The sequence below is a fragment of the Rhinatrema bivittatum genome, chromosome 7, assembly GCF_901001135.1.
Source record: "Rhinatrema bivittatum chromosome 7, aRhiBiv1.1, whole genome shotgun sequence".
NCBI lineage: Eukaryota > Metazoa > Chordata > Amphibia > Gymnophiona > Rhinatrematidae > Rhinatrema > Rhinatrema bivittatum.
Window position 1 is genome coordinate 45,921,202 of NC_042621.1, and position 21,949 is coordinate 45,943,150.

Consider the following 21,949-nt stretch of genomic DNA (forward strand, 5'->3'; position numbering starts at 1 on the left):
TCCGCTGTGTAGGCAACTGCAGATTCCATGCGGTTTGCCTGCTCTGCCTCCTCCGGGGGAAGCTCCTGGGCCGTAAGCAACTGTTGAATCCAGCGGAGAGTGGCCCTTTGCATGAAACTGCTACAGACCGCAGCCCTCACACCAAGCGAAGATACCTCAAGGATTCGCTTAAGCAAGATCTCCAGCTTTCGATCCTGAAGATCCTTAAGTGCCGTTCCGCCAGTCACGGGAATCGTTGTATGTTTAACTATAGCTGTGACCGCTGAGTCCACCTTGGGAATCTTGAGAAGATTTAAAGATTCACTCGGCAGCGGATACATCTTTTCCATGGCCCTGCTGACTCTTAATGAGGCTTCAGGGAAATCCCATTCCCTGGATACAATCTGGAATAGCTTAGGGTGAAAAGGAAAAGTTTGCGGTGGGCCTCGAAGGCCCGCTAAAACTGAATCTCCCGGAGAAGGATCCGTCTCTGGCTGCGGCGCCGGGATCTCCAGCTCCCGCAGCACATGTGGAATTAAAGGATCCAGCTCATCTTTGCTAAATAAGTGAAGGATCTGCAGATCGTCCCCTTCTACAGGAACAGGACTATCAACATCTCCGCCCATATCCAGAGCGAAGGGGTCCTGGGGGGGTCCGCAGTCTCGGGAAGACCGGGTTCCGGAGCCAGATGGGGGAGTCGAGCCCCCACTATCCCAGGGTCCGGAGCAGGCTTGAATAGCTTAGGCGGAGGGAGAGGCGATTCTTCCCAGTCAGCTGCAGCCTCTAAATATGCCCTATACATTAATAACACAAATTGGGAAGAAAATGGATGCTGCCTCTTTAAGGAAACCCCCCCCCCCCCGTAGGCAGAGGCAAGGGAGGAGCTGGATCGGGTGGTAAATCGCAGGTATGCTGAAGACTTAAGGCCGGTGGAGAGGAAGGAGGAAAATCATCCCCTTCTGAGGCCACGTCAGCGTCGGGGCTCGGCACAGGCAAGACGGCCGCCATTCCCGCGTCCCGGGACTCGCCGCGTGTCGCGTGATCGCGGTAGAGAGTAGCCCCGTCCCAGTATAGGCTGCCGAGAAGGCCCCTTGCTCCTGGGGATATACCGGGAGCAGAGGCCCTCTCGGGAGAGCCGCGCCTCCAACTCCCCGCAGGCCGAACAGGAGGATGTCCGCGGCATGAAGAAAAGCGCACGAAAATGAGCTGCCTTACAGGCCGATTCAGTAAAGTCCGCGGGAGAGCGGACGAACGCCTGCTCTCCTGGCACGCGCGATTCAGTATTCAAATTAGGTGGTGCGGTAGAAACGGGCAAAAGGAGGCGCTAGGGACACTAGCGCGTCCATAGCGCCTACTTTTAGCCCGGAGCGGCGGCTGTCAGCGGGTTTGACAGCCGACGCTCAATTTTGCTGGCATCGGTTCTCGAGCCCGCTGACAGCCACGGGCTCGGAAACCAGACACCGGCAAAATTGAGCATCCAGTTTTCGACCCGACAGCCGCCGGCCCATTAAAAAAATGGTTTTCTTTTTTTTTTTAAACTTTTTTTTACTCTTCGGGACCTCCAACTTAATATTGCCATGATATTAAGTCGGAGGGTGCACAGAAAAGCAGTTTTTACTACTTTTCTGTGCACTTTCCTGGTGCTGGCAGAAACTAGCGCCTATCTCTGGGTAGGCGCTAATTTCTGAAAGTAAAATGTGCAGCTTGGCTGCACATTTTACTTACTGTATCCCGCGGGCATACCTAATAGGGCATGTTGAGGGCGCTATTAGGTGCCACGGGTTGGACGCGCGTTTTCCTCCCCTTACTGAATAAGGGGTATGGGAAAACGCGCGTCCAAGGGCAGGTTAACAGTGCGCTCCGTCGGAGCGCATTGTATTGTATCGGCCTGTTAGTCGGGTGAAGAATCCACCCCCTCCAGAGGCCCAGGACGTCGCGGCAGGCTAGGGCTGAAAGGGCTGAGTGAGAGACCCCCTCAGTAACAGGTCCGTTCTTTTTTTTTTTTTTGGAATATGTATCAGAGCCCTCCAACAGAGGAAAACACTCCCCTGCCTACAATAAAATACTAGCCACCTTCAGAGGAATTTGTAACGTCTCTGGAATGAAAAAGGGGGAGAGTGACCGGCCCACCGGTAAATACTCCCCCTGGGTCACCGGGCAAGAGAGATTCTCCAGGTAACTCGGTGTTAGGGCAATGCTCTGCCTAGCCTGCCCTTAAGTATGCCTCCGCACCGCCTGAATGCCAGAAAGGAAAAACCTAATAAAGATTTATTTATTTATTTATTTTGTTTGTTTTGCAATATAGGTTGGTCTAGTCAAAGGTGGCACTTTCAAATCTGTCAGATGAATTATCAATCTGGAAAATTTGACAAGGATCAGGACCGCAGGTTATGCCCCTCTGATATCTGCTGGAGTCAGAGAAATACTGAAGGATCGCAGGTGGCACACCAGTATATCTGGGGGGGTGCTTTTCAGCTTTTCTCTGACTCCATCTGCTGGAAGGGAGGCATAACCCAGCAGTCTGGACTAATCCTGCTACGTACAGGGAACTTTGAATGTTTTTTTTTTTTTTTTTTTGTGAATAAACTTTACTCAAGATGCTGAAGAAGGGATCGAAGGAACAGCTGTAGCAGTGTCGGTGGGGAGAAACCAGGAGCCCCTGGAAGTCACCCACTGACCCGAGGCATGCAAAACTCAGACAGAGATTCCCAATCCCCCGGCTTCCACTAAGGGATGGCCCACAAAGGTGCCTAACACCTCAGGAAGCGCCGCAAGTTCAAGAAAAAATGCTAACTAACTAACTGAAAAAACCTAAACTACAAAACTGCAGGAGTGTATCTCTACCCTCTGCTGGAGTCAGAGAAATACTGGCTAACTGCAGGTGGCACTCTGGTATATATGGCAGTGCCCAAGATTTTGGTCCTCTGCTGGTAGGGATACACAACCCACTTCTCTGGACTGATTTTGTACGTACTGGGAATGGCACTTATGTTTCTTTGCTGCTGGAGCCATTAGAGACAGCAGCTGCGAATTCAGCCAGCTCGCGCTTGAAGACTTTGTGCGCACAGATTTCGGGCCGCAGCAAGGCGCATGCACAGCCCGTGTGCTTGGGAATTCTGTACCCAAGTAGTTGTGTGCGTAGACTGTGCGCGAAGTTGTGCACAGAGCCAGCATGCACCACACGTACCGACGTTGTATGGAGAGCAATGCAACGCGCACAACACCGCGTGCAACATGAAGCGGCCTACCATGCGGTGTGCCGACTAAGCCTCAAGCAGGGCCTAGCTCACTGAGGGGCCACTCAACCCGCTAGGATGCCCACTTCCCTTTAGAGCAACAGACTGGGAACAATGTCAGTACAGTGCACCGAACAAGGAAACTGGAGGAAGCCTTACTTGAAACCCCTCCAACATCTCTGAACGGGAAATCCTCGTTTGTTTTTTTTTAAACTTACCTGGGCTCAGTTCTACCGGCTGAGTACAGAGACGGTCTCCAGCTGCGGAGGGAGAGGGCTTTGGCCGTCACCGCCGCACTCTGCTTCCTTCACCCACTGCCTTTCAGCTGCTTAAGCAGCAAAGTCCATGCTGGGAACCAGCTACTGGCCCAAGGCACACCTCTGAGGGATCTCGTAAATCGCCTCAGGAATTCTCAACTTGGGGAGGACCTTTAGGTATCACCACACGAGAGTGGGGCTCAATCCTTCTCCAATTTAAAGGTAATATTTCCTCTTCTAAAGAGTACAGTGGATCCTAATAAGGAAAGCATGTCCCCATCTGCTAGGAGACGGAGAGATACTGAAGGGCTGAGGTCACTGCAGGGGCTGTATCTAAGGTGACAGCAGCTTTGAAACCTGACTATCTTCATCTGCTAGCAGGGGAGCATATAACCCATTGGTCCTGAGTCCATCTGGCTACATGCCAGGAATCTACACTTTTTTTGTATTAAACTCTTCACCACTCCAAGTTTTCTCAGGTCATTCTTCATTTTACTGGTTTCGGATCTTTGGTTGTGCAAAAAATTACTGGTCTTGGGGCTGATCCTCGAGTGACTCCACTGATGACATTTCCCCTGCCCACTCCTTCCCTTACAGTCAACATCATCCATCACTACCTTCTGCTCTCTCTCATTTTCCCAGTTTACCACCCGAGTACCTAGTCCCAGTCAGACTCCTGCTTGAACAGCATCAAAAGCCTTATTAAAATGTAAGCATACTAGAGGGAGCACTGGACTGGATCTAATTCAAAGAAATTCACCACACTATTGTGAGACACCATTAAGTTTTCCTTTGGTCCCATCTGCCTCCCTCACTATTTAGAGGCCAATGCTACCTCCCCCACTGTCCTTGCTCTACAAAGGCCAACACTATCTCCCCCCCTCACTCTACATAGGCCAATGCTTGTTTCCCCACTCCACCTGCCTCCTTCACTATAAAGAGGCCAACACTCCCTCTCCTTCCTCCGCCCCCTCTCTCTTCAGAGGCCAATCCTCCCTCCCTATATAGAGCCCAAAGTTCCTTCCCCCTCACTCTACAGAAGCAAACACTGCCTCTCCCACCTCCCTCACTCTACAGATGCCAACAGTCCCTCCCCTTCCCATCCACTCTACAGAGGCCAACACTGCCTCCTCAACCCCATCTGCCTCCCTCACTATATAGAGGTCAATGTTCCCTCCCCCTCAGAGGCCAACACTCCCTTCCCAGCCACCTCACTCTACAAAGGCTGCCTCCCCCACTATACAGAGGCCAATGCCCCCTCCCCCACCCTCTTGCTCTACAGAGGCCAATGCTGCCTCCTATCCCCTTCCCTCCCTCCCCCACTATATAGAGTCCAACTGTCCCTCCTCCTCGCTCTACAGAGGCCAACTCTGCCTCCCCCACCTCCCTCACTATAGAGTCCAATGTTCCCTCCTCCTCGCTCTACAGAGGCCAACTCTGCTTCCCTCACCTCCCTGTACAGAGGCTAACGTTTCCTCCCCTGCCCTCTAACTGTACAGAGGCCAAGGCTGCCTCCCCCACTATACAGAGGCCAATGTACCCTCCTCCGCCCCCTTGCTCTATAGAGGCCAATGCTGCCTCCCTCACTATACAGAGGCCAACGCTCCCTCTCCCGCCCCCTCACTCTACAGAGGCCAACACCCCCTTGCTCTACGGAGTCCAATGTTCCCTCATTCTAAAGAGGCCAACATTTTCTCTCCCGTCCACCCTCACACTCTGGAGAGGCCAACGTTCCCTCCCCCTCCCCACCCACTCTACAGATGCTAACACTCCCTCTCTCGTCCCTCTCACTCTACAGAGGCCAACACTCCCCCACCCTACAGAGGCCAACACTTTCTCTCCTGCCCGCCCTCTCTCTAGAGAGGCTAACATTCCCTTCCCTGCCCCCTCACTCTACAGAGGCCAATGATCCCTCCCTTTCCCCACCCTACAGAGGCTAACACTCACCCCCCTCATTCTACAGAGGCCATCGCTCCCTCCCTTGCCTCCCTCGTTTTATAGAGGCCACCGCTCCCTCCCCCCCCCCCCCCCCCCTAGTTCTACAGAGGCCAATGCTCCCTCCCTCACCCCTCTCATTCTATGGAGTCAACGCTCCTTCCCTCACCCTTCTCGTTCTACAGAGGCCAACACTGCTTTCCTCACCCCCTCACTCTACAAAGGTCAACACTGCCTCCTCCATTATACAGAGGCCAACGCTTCTTCCACGCACTACAGAGGCCGATGCTCCCGCTCCCTCCCCACCCACTCTATGGAGGCCAATACTCCTGCTTCCCTCCACTTCCCACTCACTCTACAGAGGACACACACCCTCCCCTACCCCCTCACTCTCAGAGATCAATGCTCCCTCCCCTTCCTCACTATATAGAGACCAACACTCACTCCCCCCAACCCCCTCGCTCTAAAGAGGCCAATGCTCCTTCCCCCACCCCTCTCATTCTACAGAGGCCAATGCTCCCTCCTCCACCCCCTCATTCTACAAAGGCTGTTTTCTCCCAACCCCACCCACTCTACAGAGGCCAACCCTCCCTCCCCCTCCCTCACTATACAGAAACCAACGCTTCCACACCCACCCCACCCACTGTAGAGAGGCCAGCACTCCCTGCTCTACGCCATACCTGCCCGTACTGCATGGCCCCTTTCCCAGTCTCTATTCTTTAACAGTAGCTCCTAAATCAGAATGCCTTCTGTAACCATCTTTCCCCTCTTACCCACAGCGTCTGTCATTCCAAGTCTCCAAAGCTCCAGGCATTGGGGGAATTGAAACAGGAGAAGCTTCGCTTTCTGGGCACAAGACACAAGGCGGCGCTGGAACCAGAACAGGAGAGAATGCCAGAATGAGATGGTTTTGTCCGGCACCATAAGTGTAAGCACATGGGTATCGCCATGAAGCTCATATGTGGCAACAGCAGAGAAAACCAAACAAACAACGACCACATCTCAGACTATTTCTAACCTTTATCTTTCAAGAGATGCTAGGAGATGAGTGTACATGGGATGTGAGTCTCTCTCATGTGGTACTGAAAGACAACTATGTATAGAGAAACCCAGAGACATATCATATCACCAATAGAGTACCAAGAGATGGGTATGTGTATGATGGGTGAGATGAATTCCTCCAGAGACTGCCAAGAGATGACTGTGGGTATAGGATGGCAGGGGGATCATTCCCCCCTTGGGATGCAAAAAATACCACAAGTGTGTAGCAGGTTTGTGAGGTGGGGGGTGGTGGGCATAGTGAATACAAAGAGAATGATATCAGAGTGCACCAGTGCAGATTGTTACAGTACACAAAGGAACAGTGATGTTCCAGCTGAACACATATACCTACATGTGGGAAAGTAAATTTTCGGAGGGCAGCATCATAGGTCTTTGACTGAACCTTCTCCATTAGGGGCCGGATGACAAGGTGAGAGTCGAGCCCTGGATGGGAGTGAATTAAAAGAAGCTCAAGGACAGTGATATTTATCATCGTTACTTTAAGTAAAAGAAACCAAGAACCCAAGCACCCCCACCACCATTCCCTCTCCCCCCTACTCCTGTTCAAATCCTAAAGGAAACACCTGACACAAACCCAGCTGGGGAAGGGGTTGAGAGAAGCTCAGGAGGAATGCATATTTTATAGGAAAATTGGTATTTACCTGCTAAAGGAAAATTAGTTTCTTACCTGATAATTTTCGTTCCTGTAGTACCAAGGATCAGTCCAGGACACCTGGGTTGTGACTCCGCACCAGTAGATGGAGACAGACTAAAACTTGTGGGCGGAGCCATATATGCCCCTGTGCCAGTCACAGCCCCTCAGTCATACGTAATGTCAAAGTAGCAATGCAACCAAGCAACAAAACTGGCTATAAAATACACTTCTAACCCAAAACTGAGCAGCAAACTCCTAACCGGACTCCCCAACCGGAAGAGCTAAACAAGCGATCAGCAGGACTAAGAACAATTATGAGCGGACTCTCCGTTACTGTAGCGAAGCCCTGCGGGCGGGATCCTGGACTGATCCTTGGTACTACAGGAACGAAAATTATCAGGTAAGAAACTAATTTTCCTTTCCCTGTACGTACCAGGATCAGTCCAGGACACCTGGGATGTACCAGAGCAAAACTTACCTAGGGTGGGAAGCAGAGAGTCCCGCTCGGAGTACCCTCTCTCCCAATCCCCCGGAATCGGGAGCCCGGACATCCAACCGGTAGTGCCCGATAAGGGTATGCATCGGGAGCCCGGGCATCCAACCGGTAGCGCCCGATAAGGGTATGCATCGACTTCCAGGGAGCCGCCCTGCCAATCTCTTGAGGCGATACCTGATAAGCTTCCGCCCAGGATGCGGCCTGGGAATGAGTCGAATGAGCCCGCAGACCCACCGGAAGCGGCTTACCCTGTACCAAGTACGCGGAGCCAATGGCCTCCTGAAGCCAACGCACGACCGTCGGGCGGGACGCAGCGGCCCCTTTCTTTGGCCCCGAGAACAAAACGAACAGATGGTCGGCTACCCGGAACGGATTAGGAACCTCCAAGTAATGACAAGACCTCTGCACATCTAGCTTCTGCAGTTTCCTGAACTGGGGGATCAGCGGACTCCCCGACCCGAAAACGCCAGGACTCCACTGACTGATTCACGAGAAAAGACGACACCACCTCAGGAAAGAAGGAAGGGATCGTCCAAAAGGAGACTCCGGAATCGGACCTCCGCAAGAACGGTTCCCTACAGGACAGCGCCCGCAACTCCGAGACACGCCGAGCTGAGACAATCGCCACCAAAAACACCGTCTTCAAATGAAGGACCTTATGAGTTGCACGCTGCCAGGGCTCAAACAGAGCCGAGCCTAGGGAGGAAGAACCCAGTAGAGGTTCCAAGAAGGCCAAGGGGAATGCAATGGAGGACGGAGACGTTTGGCCCCCCGAAGAAAACGGGAGATATCCGGAAGAAGAGCCAGGGAGGTTCCCCAGACCTTACCCCGCAACATCCAAGCGCCGCCACCTGGACCCGTAGCGAACCGCACGCCAAGCCGGTGGCCAGAGCGGCTTGAAGAAATGGTAGAATATCTGCGACCGAAGCGGAAAGGGATCCACCCCTCGCTGCACGCACCAATCCTCAGAACCGCCCCGACCCGGACATAAGCCAGAGACGTAGACCGCTTCCTGTACCTCAGCAACATGGCTATCACTGCATCTGAGTAACCTCTTCTCCGCGGGCGATCCTTCTCAAAAGCCATGCCGCGAGACAGAAGTGATCTGCATCCTCCAGACAGACGGGGTCCTGATGTAGGAGCCCCGCGAACTCCTGGAGACGAATGGGAGACGTCACCAACAACCGGCTGAAAACTGTGAACCACGGACGACGTGGCCACTCCTGTGCCCCTATGATCACAAGGAACAGGTGCAATATATACGCTGCAGAATCTCGCCGACCACACGGGGAAAACACGTAGGGGAGCACAACCGTCCGCCAAGGAAGGACCAGCGCGTCGACGCCTACTGCTCCCCGTTCATGACGCCGACTGTAGAAACGCGGAGCCTTCGCGTTGTGCCAAGTGGCCATCCGATCCATGTGGGGCAGCCCCCCACCTTTCGGAAACGAGGCGGAAAAGCATTGTCCGCCAACTCCCATTCCCCCGGGGTCTGGATGGTGTCGGCTGAGGAAGTCCGGTTGAACATTGTCGACCCCGGCAATGTAGGACGCGGCGATGGAGCCTCGATGGCGCTCTGCCCAGCTCATCAGCAGCTGCGCCTCCTCCGCCACTAGTGGACTCCTTGTCCCCCCTTGGCGATTGATGTACGATACCACTGTTGCACTGACCGACAACATGCGGACCGCCTTCCCCCGGGCCACAGGAAGGGAGGCCTGCAGAGCCAGGTGTACCGCCCAGGTTTCTGGACGGTTAATGGACCACTGCGACTGGCCGAAGGAACACCGGCCCTGCACTGACTTGCTTAGGCAGACCGCTGCCCAACCGGAGAGGCTGGTATCCGTCGTCACCACTGTCCAGTGGGGAACCAGCAGGGATATACTGCAAGTGAGATGGTCCAAATTGAGCCACCCATGAAGACTGGCCCTCGCCTGGGCAGTGAGCGGACGCGGTAGATGAAACCTTCTGGGCGTAGATGAGCAAAGCCCAAAGAACCAACGCCAGGGTGGACACCATCGACCCCCGAACTGTCAGATAATCGCAACCAGCGGCAGCTGAAGACTCAATAATCGACGCACTTTAGACTGAAGCTTGCGTGCGCGATGCCTGCGCGTGCCAGCCTTCAAGATGGAAGGAATCGGTCAGTGAGTGCCTCGGTGCGGCCAGGCGAAATCCTGGCCTCCTGGGGGCTCCCAGAGGCGTCCCTTCATGTCAGCATCCCACCATTCTTCCAGCTGCTCCTCAGATTGTGCATCTTAGGCAGGCACTACCAATGCCGAGTGCTCCCCTTCGGACTCGCCAGGGCTCCTTGCACGTTTACGAAGGTAATGGTAGTTGTGGCGGCACAACCGCGACTGGAGGGGTTCCTGGTACACCCCTACTTGGACGATCAGCTGATTCGGGCCAAGTCCGAGGGTCGGTGCCATTTGTTTACCCCTGTGAGAACCAAAATAGGCCGGGACATGCCGTCCTCCTTCGGGGCGATGAAGTAAATGGAATAACGGCCTGTGCCCCGCTGGAGGGCGCGGTGCACCGCCCCCGTGATCCATGGACCTTTGCAGGGCGCCATCAGGAATTTGTCCGGCGGAGTTCGTACAAAATCTAACTCGTAACTGTTCTCTAAGACGTTGAGGACCCACAGGTCGGACGTTATGTTGGCCCATTCCTCGAAAATCAACCTCGCCCCCACGATTGGAACAAAGGGCGGTGGCTGCCTTAAGGAATGGCCCAGCAGTATCTCATTGCGAGGCCTTGGGCCCTGTGCCGGACGGGGTTCTTCCCTGTCTGCCGTGACGCTTCCCCCTGGAAGGACTGTGGCCACGAGGAGGCCAGTGAAGACGTCGAGCGATCAGGAGGCCCAGAGGACCACTGGGGACGAGATCTCTTTCAACCGTGGAAGCGGGACCTAGCAGAATAGGGGGACCGAGTTATGGACCTGTCTTCTGGGAGCTTGAAAAAACCCGGTTCTCATCCAGGGAAACCTCAATCATCCAACTCTTAACCGAATAATAGCTTTCCCCTGAAGGGCCGTGCCCCGAGGAGAGCCTTGGAGGATCCATCCGCTGCCCCGTTGTGAAGCCAAAGCAAATCGATGAGCCGAAACAGCAGCGACCATGGAACTAGCCGAAGTACGCAGTAGATCATAGAGGGCATCCGTACTATAAGCGATGGCAGCCTCCGGACGATCCGCCTGCGTGGCGTCTTGAGCCGAAAAAACCTGCAGTCGCCTGTAGAACTTGGGCCCAGCGCAACTAGCCCGCATGGCGTAGTTACTACAGATGGCAGCTCGGACCCCTCCACGCTGAAACTTCGAAGATTGAACTCTTTGTTACTGCCGACACCGCCGCATCTAGCTTCGGAAGCCGTAGAAGCTCCAGTGCGTCCTCTGGCAGCAGATAAAGCTTGTCCCTTGCCTTGGTCCCCGTCAGACCCAGCTCTGGAGTATCCCATTCCTTCTGACGCCGAGAACGGAATGTGAAGCCACCGCTGGACCAGTGAGCCCCAGCAGGACTGGGTCCAAGTTCGCTCCAGGGCGCGAAACTGTCGGTGGGGCATCCACCCCTAGGTCGTTGAGGATAGCCGGGATAAGCGGGGACAGTTCATCTCTGCGTAACACCGAACCAGCGTAGGGCCATCCACATAACTGGTTTGATTGTTTGCCCGGACCAGTCAGGGCAGAACTGTCCCCGGACGCTCCATCGGCCCCCCCCAGGGGCTCCCCGGGCGTATCCACCGCATCCTGTGAGGTGGACGCAGAGTCCGTATCCTGCGGGACCCCTCTCGGTGGTCGCATTCCCTTTGCTGGAGCCGGGGAGAGATCTGGGCCCACCCGGGATTCCTTCTTCCGTGGGCCATCCCCCTGAGGGAGGCCATGCTTCTCCTTGCGCCTGCGGCCCTTGTACTTGAGTAACGTGCGCAGCAGGAGCGCGAAAACGGCCGAAAACGAGGACCCGGATTTCTCCTGCCGTGGGCCATCCCCCTTAGGGTGGCCATGCTGTTCCTGGCGCCTGCGGGCCCTGCCCTTGAGTACCTTGCGCAGTGGGAGCGCGAAAATGGCCAAAAACCGAGAACCCCAAAACCGAGGAGGTCCCCTCCGCGCTAGCCTCCCCCGGGAGACAGCCCCCCCCGGAGGACCCCCCTTCGAAGGCCTGTGCCGAGGAGGCAACGCGGGAGGCATGTTGGGATTCCCTGTCGATTCGCGCCCAATTTCGCGGGCTGACCCCAAGATGGCCGCCGCTCCCGCGCCCAGCGGGAAGGGGTCAGCCGGTATGACAGGAACTGCCAAATCGCGTGAGGGCGACCGTGCCGACCGGAATCGACCCCCCCTGTCTGTCCCGGACGTTCCCTCCCGCCCGGAACACAGGCAGGGCAAATCCCCTCTCGTGAGAGCCACGCGCCGAGCCGCAAGCGCGGCAACCGAACCCCTCGGCATCCACGCGGTTGCGGCGGGCGGCGAACTAACAAATCAGAAATTCCAAAAACAAAATCCTACCGCCGAAAACACTCCCCGTCCCGAGCCGAGCCGAGAAAACACCCCCCCACCGGCGAAGAAAACGGAGAGCCGCACAAGAAAAATAAAAGTACAATTTTTTTTTTTTTTTTGTACTCAAACCTGCCGCTGTCCAGGGTCCTGGGTCTTCTGCTTCTGTTGGGGGTGAGTGAACCGGGCTCCCCGGTGTCACCCCCTACGCTGCTGCCTGTGGTAGGCCAGGTCCTCGACCCTCAGCAGCGGCCTCAACCAGGGGGGGATGGTCCCCTCAGAACCTTCCCACCCCCCTGGGAGGCAGCACGGACAGCTTCCTCTTCTCACTTGTAAATTTGCTTTTTTTTTTTTTTTTTTTTTTTAAATAACCAAAGCCAAAAGACTGAAACCAATAAAACCAGAATGACCCTGACTAAACTATCAGTCCTCAGGCCACTCAGAGGCTGTGACTAGACCTGCACCACCTACTGGAGACAGAGTAAGACTGAGGGGCTGTGACTGGCACAGGGGCATATATGGCTCCGCCCACAAGTTTTAGTCTGTCTCCATCTACTGGTGCGGAGTCACAACCCAGGTGTCCTGGACTGATCCTGGTACGTACAGGGAATTTTCATTCCTGAAGTACCACAGATCAGTCCAGACAAGTGGGTTTATGCATCCCAACCAGCAGATGGAGGCAGGGAACAAAACTTTGAGGCACTGCTACATAACCAAGAGTGCCATCTGCAGTCCCTCAGTATTGACCTGTACCCAAGTCAAGATGTCCACCTTAACAAACCCCAATATATTTTGGGCAAACAGAGACTTAAAAGTTGGAGCCCCCTGAAAAATAGACCCCCTTAACTTAACATACAGACTGATACAGTACAGTGCGCTCCACTGTATCAGCACTGTTAACCGGCATTTGGACGTGCGATTTCGACGCGCTAGCTTTACCCCTTATTCAGTAAGGGGTAGTAGCGCATCGAAAATTCGCGTCCAACCCCCCCCAAGGACTAATAGCGCCCGCAACATGCAAATGCATGTTGATGGCCCTATTAGTCATTCTCGTGTGATACAGTAAATAAAATGTGCAGCCAAGCAAGAAACTGCTTTTCTGTGCACCCTCCGACTTAATTTCATGGCGATATTAAGTCAGATGTCCCAAAAGTTAAAAAAAAATTTTTTTAAATCAGCCCGCGGCTTGAAAACCGGATGCTCAATTTTGCCGGCGTCTGGTTTCCGAACCCGTGGCTGTCAGCGGGCTCGAGAACCGACTGGGTCATACTGGGTCAGACCAAGGGTCCATCAAGCCCAGTATCCTGTTTCTAACAGTGGCCAATCCAAGATACAAGTACCTGGCAAGTACCCAAACATTAGATAGATCATAAGCTACTATTAATTACCATCACAGAAGTTCATGGATTTATCATCTAGGAACTTATCCAAACCTTTTTTAAACCCAGAGGATGTGGTTACTGCTGTAACCACATCCTCTGCAATGAATTCCAGAGCTTAACTATGTGCTGAGTGAGAAAAAATTTCTTCGATTTGTTTTAAATGAGCTACTTGCTAAATTAATGGAGTGCCACGGTTGAATGAGAACGTCGACGCCCTCCAATCTGAGCTCCCTTTTGTGATTAAAAAACTGATCCATCTTCGCATTTTCTGAAGTCACCATGAGATCCACCACAGGTCTGCCTCACCTGGCCTGAAACAAGGCGAAGGCCTCCGCCAACAACTCCCCTCCCCCGGATCCAGACGCTGCCTGCTGAGGAAGTCCTCCTGCACGGTGTCCACTCCGGCCACAAGGGAAGCAGCTATTCTTGCCAAATGTTTCTCTGCCCAAACAAATAGATCTTGCACCTCCAGCGCTACTAGATACTAGCCAACCCAAAGGGAAGGGCTCAAAATTGGAAATGCTTGCACAGGACTATGAACCTCAGGAACCTCCAGTGTTCGGCACGAATAGGGATGTGAAGATAGGCTTCGTTCAAGTCCAACGATGCCAGAAAAGAAAATTATTATTTACCTGCTAATTTTCGTTCCTGTAGTACCATGGATCAGTCCAGACCGTGGGTTATGTCCCCATTCCAGCAGATGGAGTCAGCCAAAGCTTTGAGGGGGCGTCACCATAAGTACTACTACCCCCTCTGCAGGAGTTCAGTATCGAGTATATCAAAGCCCGAGTAAACAAACAAACCCCCGTATTGGATCAAGTTTAAAGTGAACGGCAACAAACAGCCGCACAACCAAAGAATGAACTGTAACCCTCCCACCAACGGGTAGGAGAACATGAATACAGCGTGCCAACCCCAAAAGGGACTGCGAAATACAGTGAAAACTGAGAAATCGTGAAAAACAGGAATGATCACTATCGCCCCATAGAAGACAGCTGAGCAGGATTACAACCCAAAAGCGGTGGGCGTCTGGACTGATCCATGGTACTACAGGAACGAAAATTAGCAGGTAAATAATAATTTTCTTTTCCCTGTACGTACCTGGATCAGTCTAGACCGTGGGATGTACCCAAGCTTCCCTAAACCGGGTGGGGTCCTGCGAGGCCTGCTTGGAGAACCTGCTCGCCAAAATGCCCAGAGACAGAAGAGGCGAGGTGTAGACGATAGTGTCTCGAGAACGTATGTAGCGACTTCCAGGCGGCCGCACGACAGATTTCCTGTGGGGAGACCGAACGAGTCTCCGCCCAGGAAGCCGCCTGCGAACGCGTAGAATGCGCCACGATGCCGGGCGGGGGAGTCCGCCCCGCCCCAATGTAAGAAGCGGCAATGCTGGCTTTCAGCCATCGGGCCACGGTCGTCTTTGAGGCCTGGGAACCCTTCCGAGGACCGGACCAAAGTACGAAGAGATGGTCGAAAGTCCGGAACTCATTCGTAGCCTCCAGATAGATACGCAGAGTGCGCTTGACATCCAGAAGTCGGAGAGCCCTTGGTTCAGACGACGAGAAAGACGGCAGTTCCACCGTCTGATTCACATGGAACGCAGACACCACCTTCGGAAGGAAGGAGGGAACAGTGCGGAGCGAAACTCCGGAGTCAGAGAAGCGGAGATAGGGTTCTCTACACGACAGGGCCTGCAGTTCCGAGATGCGTCGAGCGGAGCAAATGGCCACCAGAAACACTGTCTTGAGAGTGAGGTCCTTAATCGTCGCGTTGCGCAATGGTTCAAACGGAGGTTCCGACATAGAGCGGAGCACGAGGTTAAGACTCCAAGCGGGACAAGGTTCCCGGACCGGAGGTCGCAAGTGCTTGACACCCTTGAGGAAACGCATAATATCCGGGTGCTGAAGCAGGGAGCCCCCGTCGCGCAGGAGCGACCCAAGGGCGGCCACCTGAACTCGCAGTGAATTATAGGCGAGCCCCTTGTCTACCCCCGCTTGTAGAAACTGAAGGATCTGAGGAACCGAAGCCTTTGTGGGTCTCGTGTTCTGGTCGGTGCACCACAGTTCGAAAACCTTCCAGACCCGACCATAGGTCGCCGACGTCGAAGTCTTCTTGGAACGCAAGAGCGTTGACACTACCGCCTCCTGGTAACCTCGGCGGCGGAGACGTTGCCTCTCAAAAGCCAGGCCGCAAGACAGAAGAGTTCTGCCTGGTCGAAAAATACCAGGCCCTGATGCAGGAGGCGAGGGGGATGTCCCAGGCGGATGGGGCCGTCGATCACCAGTTGGAGAAGGTCCGCAAACCAGGGTCTCCGTGGCCATTCTGGTGCGACGAAGATCACGAGTCCCCGATGAGCTTCTATTCTGCGGAGTAGTCTTCCCACCAGAGGCCATGGCGGAAACGCATAGAGAAGAAGATGGTCCGGCCACGGGAGCACCAGGGCATCCACACCCTCTGCTCCTCGCTCTCTTCGACGACTGAAGAAACGGGGAGCCTTTGCGTTTTGCACGGACGCCATTAGATCCATGTGGGGAGTTCCCCACCGGCGAACAAGCAGCTGCATCGCCTCGTCGGAGAGGGACCATTCCCCGGGGTCCAGGCGCTGGCGACTGAGGAAATCCGCCTTGACGTTGTCCCCGCCCACGATGCGCGAGGCCGCCAGACGGACCAGATGTCGTTCCGCCCACTGCATCAGCATGGCTGCTTTGAGCGCGACCTGTGGACTGCGAGTGCCGCCCTGCCGGTTGATGTAGGCCACCGTGGTCGCGTTGTCCGATAGGACCCGAACCTCCCGATTCCGTAGGAGTGGTAGAAAGTGGCGCAAAGCTAGTCTGACCGCCCTGGTCTCCAGACGATTGATGGACCACTTCGTCTCCTCCGTGGACCACGTCCCCTGCGCAGAACTGCGTTCGCAGACCGCCCCCCAGCCTACGAGACTGGCATCGGTGGTGACCACCACCCAATGTGGGAGATCGAGGGACACGCCGCGAGCCAGATTCTCCGGATCCATCCACCAGCAGAAGCTGTTCCTGGCCACCTGTGGAAGGGGAAGGAGCACCTGGTAGTCCTGCGAGAGAGGTTTCCAGCGGGATAGAAGCGCCCTTTGGAGGGGCCGGAGGTGAGCGAACGTCCACGGGACCATGTCGATGGTGGAGCCCATCACCCCCAGGAGCTGCAGGTAGTCCCATGAGGTGGGAACTGGTAACGCAGAGAACCGCTGTATGTGTTCCCGCAAGGCGAGCGCCTTGTCCTGTCGTAGAAAGACTGCGCTCAGACGAGTGTCGAAAGTCGCCCCCAAAAAATCCAAGCGCTGTGAGGGTACGAGGGAACTCTTGGAGAAGTTCACTACCCATCCCAGGGACTGCAGGAACTGTATTACCCTGGACACCGCCGCCTGACCAAGTGTGAAAGATTTCGCTCGAATGAGCCAATCGTCCAGGTAAGGATGAACCAGAATACCCTCCTTCCGAAGGGCGGCCGCCACGACCACCATGATCTTGGTGAAGGTGCGCGGTGCCGTCGCCAATCTGAACGGGAGCGCTACAAACTGGAAGTGTTGGTCCAGAATCTTGAACCGGAGAAGCCGATGATGCTCCCGACGGATGGGAATATGAAGGTAGGCCTCCGTCAGGTCCAAGGAGGTCAGGAACTCCCCCCGAAGCACTGCCGCAATCACCGAGCGCAGTGTTTCCATCCGGAATCGGACCACCCGGAGGGATTTGTTGACTTCCGTCAAGTCCAGGATGGGTCTGTGGGAGCCGTCCTTCTTTGGAAACACGAAGTAGATGGAATAATGGCCCAAGCCCACCTCTCCGGAGGGCACGGGCACAATGGCTCCTATCTCCCGAAGACGGTCCAGTGTCGACTGCACCGCCCTTCGCTTGGAGGCTGAGCCACAGGGGGAGAAGATGAACCTTCCCTGCGGGGCGCGGACAAATTCCCAACGCGTAGCCGTGTTCTATGGTATCCAGGACCCACTGGTCCGAAGTGATCCGCGCCCACTCCTCGTAGAAGAACGCCAGCCGCCCTCCAATCCTGGGGACGATGGAGTGGGCGAGCCGAACATCATTGGGAGGACTTAGGAGAGGGCTGCCCTGATCCGGAGGCGGGACGCGCGGGCCTGCGCCCGCGAAAGGAGCGCAACCAGGGCTGTGACCTGGTGGCGGAGGACCTGGGGGCCGCCGGCCTGTAATTCCTGTAGCGCCGTTGCGCCCTGGCCCTGGTTCGTGAAGATGAGAACGCCCTGGAGGGCCGGTACCTGTCCTCCGGCAGACGATGGACCGCGTTCTCCCCCAGGGACTTGATGAGCTGGTCCAAGTCCTCCCCGAACAGGAACTTACCCCTGAAAGGCAGGGACCCCAGGCTCGACTTGGAGGACGTATCCGCCGCTACCGAGACCATTGATCGAGGCCAGGACCCGAAACAGGTCGTAGGAGGCATCAGCCCCATACGCCACCGCAGCTTCCAGCCGATCCGCCTGGGCGGCCTCTCCGGCCGGCAGAACCTGAGAGGTGAGAAGCTGTTGCACCCAGAGGAGGCTCGCCCTCTGCGCTAGCGAGCTGCACATCACCGCCCGCATCCCGTAAGGCTGCGCCACCCGTGACAGGTATGGTTGTCCTCTTCGTGACTGCCGACACCGCGGAGTCCACTTTCGGTACCTTGATGAGATCCAGATAATCCTCCAGCAGCGGATACAGTTTTCCCATAGCACAACTGACCTTGAGGGAAAGCCTCGGGAGCGTCCCATTCCCTAGTGAGGAGCTGCAGGAACGACTCGTGGATGGGGAACGCCCGAGCCCTCGGACGAAGGGCTGCCAGCACCGGGTCACCTTCTTAGCCGAAGTGACGACAGCGGGCGCTACGGGAGCTGGTGGATCCGGCGGTGGATCGAGGTCTAACTCCTGGATGATTTGCGGGATAAGCTCCTCCAGCTCTTCCCGCTGGAAGAGACGCAGCGTGCGCGGGTTGTCCCACTCTGCCGAGGAGTCCCCTTGCGCAAATCCCACAGGTCCGGCCCCGGGGACGCTGGGCCCGGCCCCCCCGCCTCCGACTCCCACGGGAAGCCGGCCTGCGGGCGGGAGGCTGGGGGGCCCCCACTCCCGCCGGGACGGGGGGGCCTGAGGGGGAGACGAGGGCCACGGGACCTTAGCGGGGGGCGGACCCGAAGGGGGCGTCCAGGCCCTGTAGATATGCAGTGTGCATCAGCGGTTTATAAATTCCGGGGAAAGCCCCGGCCTACCCGAGGGGGCCCCGGTGGGGGGGACCCCGTGGAACCCGTGTCCACCAGATCCGGTTCCGGCAACAAGCTCGAGGGGGAACCCTTGGGGGAATCCCTGTCCTCCCGCGCTGCCTGAGTCCCTTCAGGGCGCAGGGAATGCAATATGGCCGCCGTTCCCGCCAAGAATGGGGGAGGGCCGGCCCGCACCGCCCGGGCAAAGCCTGCCAAAAAGGAAAAATCGTCCCGGGACCGCGACGTGCCTTCCCCCCCGGGGAGGCACCGAGCGCAGATCCCTTCGCGCGAAATGTGCGATCCCGGGTCGCCGCAGGCCGAACAACGCAACGGCCGCGGCATCGGGGAGCGCTGGCGGAAAACGGAGCAGGCAGGCAAAAAAAAAAAATTTCAGAAAGCCTCGGGGGGGCCGAGAGGAGAAACGCCGTGTGCGGGGGGCCCGATCGGCCTGCACTGCCCGCCGGCTGAAAAACGGCGCCGCGGGGGGGCCTTCCTGGCCTCACAACCCGCCGAAGAAGAGCTCCCTGCTCCAGCCCACGAGGCCGCGGGGGGGCCTTCCTGGCCTCACAACCCGCCGAAGAAGAGCTCCCTGCTCCAGCCCACGAGGAGCCGGCAAGATGGCCGCGGGAGAGGGAGAGAAAACGGTGGGAGGCCGGTTCCACCGGCCGCCGCGTCCAAATAAGCTGCAAAAGAAAAATACAGCAAAAACCAATACAACTTACCCCGGTGAACAACAACAGCCTAGTCGCCGGGAAAGGAGAGAGAGACACAGCACCAAAAGGAAGCCACGCCTCTCCAATTAAACCAATTAACTTTTTTTTTTTTTTTTAAAGAACAAACTTGATCCAAAACAACTAAATATAATAGACAGGAGAAGAAAAACCCAATCAAGGGAACAATGGTTACAGGTAATCGGGAGCAAGCCCAGATTCCCCTACTTGCATCTGCTGGAGTCAGAAGATACTGAACTCCTGCAGAGGGGTGGTAGTAGTACTTATGGTGACGCCCCCTCAAAGCTTTGGCTGACTCCCATCTGCTGGAATGGGGACATAACCCACGGTCTGGACTGATCCAGGTACGTACAGGGAAACTCGCTTTTGCACACTGCTGCTATCACTGTGTGCCACGTCTCCATCTGAAACCACAGCACCCAGAGGGCAGCATTGACCTTCTGCAGATTGAGAATGGGCCGAAAGATCCCCTCCTTTTTGGGCACCACGAAGTACAGGGAGTATCAATCTTACCCCCTCTCCTGAGGGCCACAGGCACAATGATGTGCAGGAGCTGTAGCCTTTGCAAAATATTCCGCACCGCCTCCCGCTTGGACCAGGAGACGCAGCGGTGGAATTACAAGCACGGCGGGAGATTACAAAGGCGTCCCTGAGTGGACGAGAAAATTCTAAGGCATAGCCGTCTCTTACCACCTCTAGGACCCACTGGTCAGAGGCAATCCTGATCCACTCCTCATAGAAGAGGGACGGCCTCCCTCAGACAGCATCCGGAGAGGAGCCGACCAGCTCACCTTCATTGGTCAATCTTATTTCTATCCCCTCCCTGGAACCACTGTCCCTCAGAGATCTGCATTGGTATCAAAAGGACTGCCTGCCTGACAGAATTCTGTTTTGCGCTGCTGGCCCAGGGCTCTTGCCAGTGCGAAACCTCCTTGCCTCTCGGAAGCGAGCTCGCGGAGGAAAAGACTTCTTGGGGGTTTTCCTGTCCTCAGGCAAATTATTACCCTTCAACTCCCCCAACTGCTTCATGAGCTGCTCCAGATTCTCTCCAGCTTGCCCCTGAAAAGAAAACTGGTTCTTACCTGCCTAATTTTTGTCCAGTAGTACCAAGGATCAGTCCAGAGAAGTGGGTTGTGTATCCCTACCAGCAGATGGAGTCAGAGAACCAAAACTTGGGCACTGCCATATATACTAGAGTGCCACCTGCAGTCCCTCAGTATTGTTCTGTACCCAAGCCCAAGATAACAGAACTAAGGAGTGAGAGGTAGCTAACATAAAACTCTGACTACCCCTTCACTCTAGGCAAAAAATAAACGAAACCAACTGCGAATAACTGCTCCCTCAACCTTTCTGCCAAAAAGGAGCTTCGTGAAAACTAGATAGGCAAACGCTAGCCAACACAGTCTTTCGGAATCTGATGGAAGGGGTGGGCCTCTACTGGAACGAAAATTAGCAGGTAAGAACCAATTTTCTTTTCCCAGTACATACAGGATCAGTCCAGAGAAGTGGGATGTACCCAAGCCACCTTACACTGGGCGGGAACCCAAAAGACCCGCACGCAGAACACTCTCACCGAAGGACGATTCATCAGTCGCATTAACGTGCAATCGATAATGCTTAGTGAAAGTGTAAATAGAAGACCACACTGCCGCTCTACAGATCTCCTGAAGCGACAGGAGTTGACACTCTGCCCAGGAAGTAGCCTGGGCCCTAGTGGAATGTGCTCGAAAACCCACAGGAATCGGCCGACCACGGGCAATGTATGCCGAGCAAACTGCTTCCTTGAGCCAACGAGATATGGTCGCCTTAGAAGGTTATCCCCTCTTCTTTGGGCCCCCCAAAGAGAATGAACAAGTGATCAGAACATCGGAAGTCATTGGTAATCTCCAGATAACGCAATAGGGCGCGTCGGACATCCAAAAGATGAAGGTCCTTGTCCCGGGCAGAGTCCCTGGATCAATGTGGAAATCCTGGAAGTTCCACAGTCTTGTTTACCTGAAAGGCCGAAACCACCTTAGGAACGAATGACGGAACCATGTGCAACGTCACGCGATCGTCATGGATCCGCAGAAAAGGGTCCAGACACGACAATGCCCCTCAAGCGTAAACGTCGCCTCTCAAAAGCCAAGTCGCGAGAGAGAAGTGATCCTCCCGATCCGAAAATATGGGTCCCTGACAGAGAAGATGCGGCAGATGAGCTAGCCGCAATGGGCCTTCGAGAGCCCAGCTGCACGAGATCCGTGAACCTATGGACGACTGTGGCCATTCCGGCGCCACGAGAACCACCTGTCCCAGGTGCAGTTCTATAGATTATAGATAGATAGATTATAGAAATGACGGCAGAAGAAGACCAAACGGCCCATCCAGTCTGCCCAGCAAGCTTCACACATTTTTTCTCTCATACTTATCTGTTTCTCTTAGCTCTTGGTTCTATTTACCTTCCATCCCCACCATTGAAATATCTAGCTTGATTAGTTAGGGGTAGTAGGGGTAGTAACCGCCGCAAAAAGCAAGCTACACCCATGCT

The 21,949-nt window shown here is 55.2% G+C and overlaps 1 protein-coding gene across 1 annotated transcript in view; it reads right to left on the reverse strand.

Annotated features, from left to right (window-relative positions):
* Nucleotides 1-21,949, reverse strand: part of UTP4 (UTP4 small subunit processome component) — a 175,075-nt gene that overhangs the window by 109,327 nt on the left and 43,799 nt on the right. Inside the window, exons 7-8 of the mRNA XM_029608320.1 lie at nt 6,801-6,892; nt 6,181-6,277 (exon numbers count right to left, since the gene is read on the reverse strand). Of these exons, the coding sequence (XP_029464180.1) occupies nt 6,181-6,277; nt 6,801-6,892 (189 nt within the window). The remainder of the gene's footprint in view (nt 1-6,180; nt 6,278-6,800; nt 6,893-21,949) is intronic.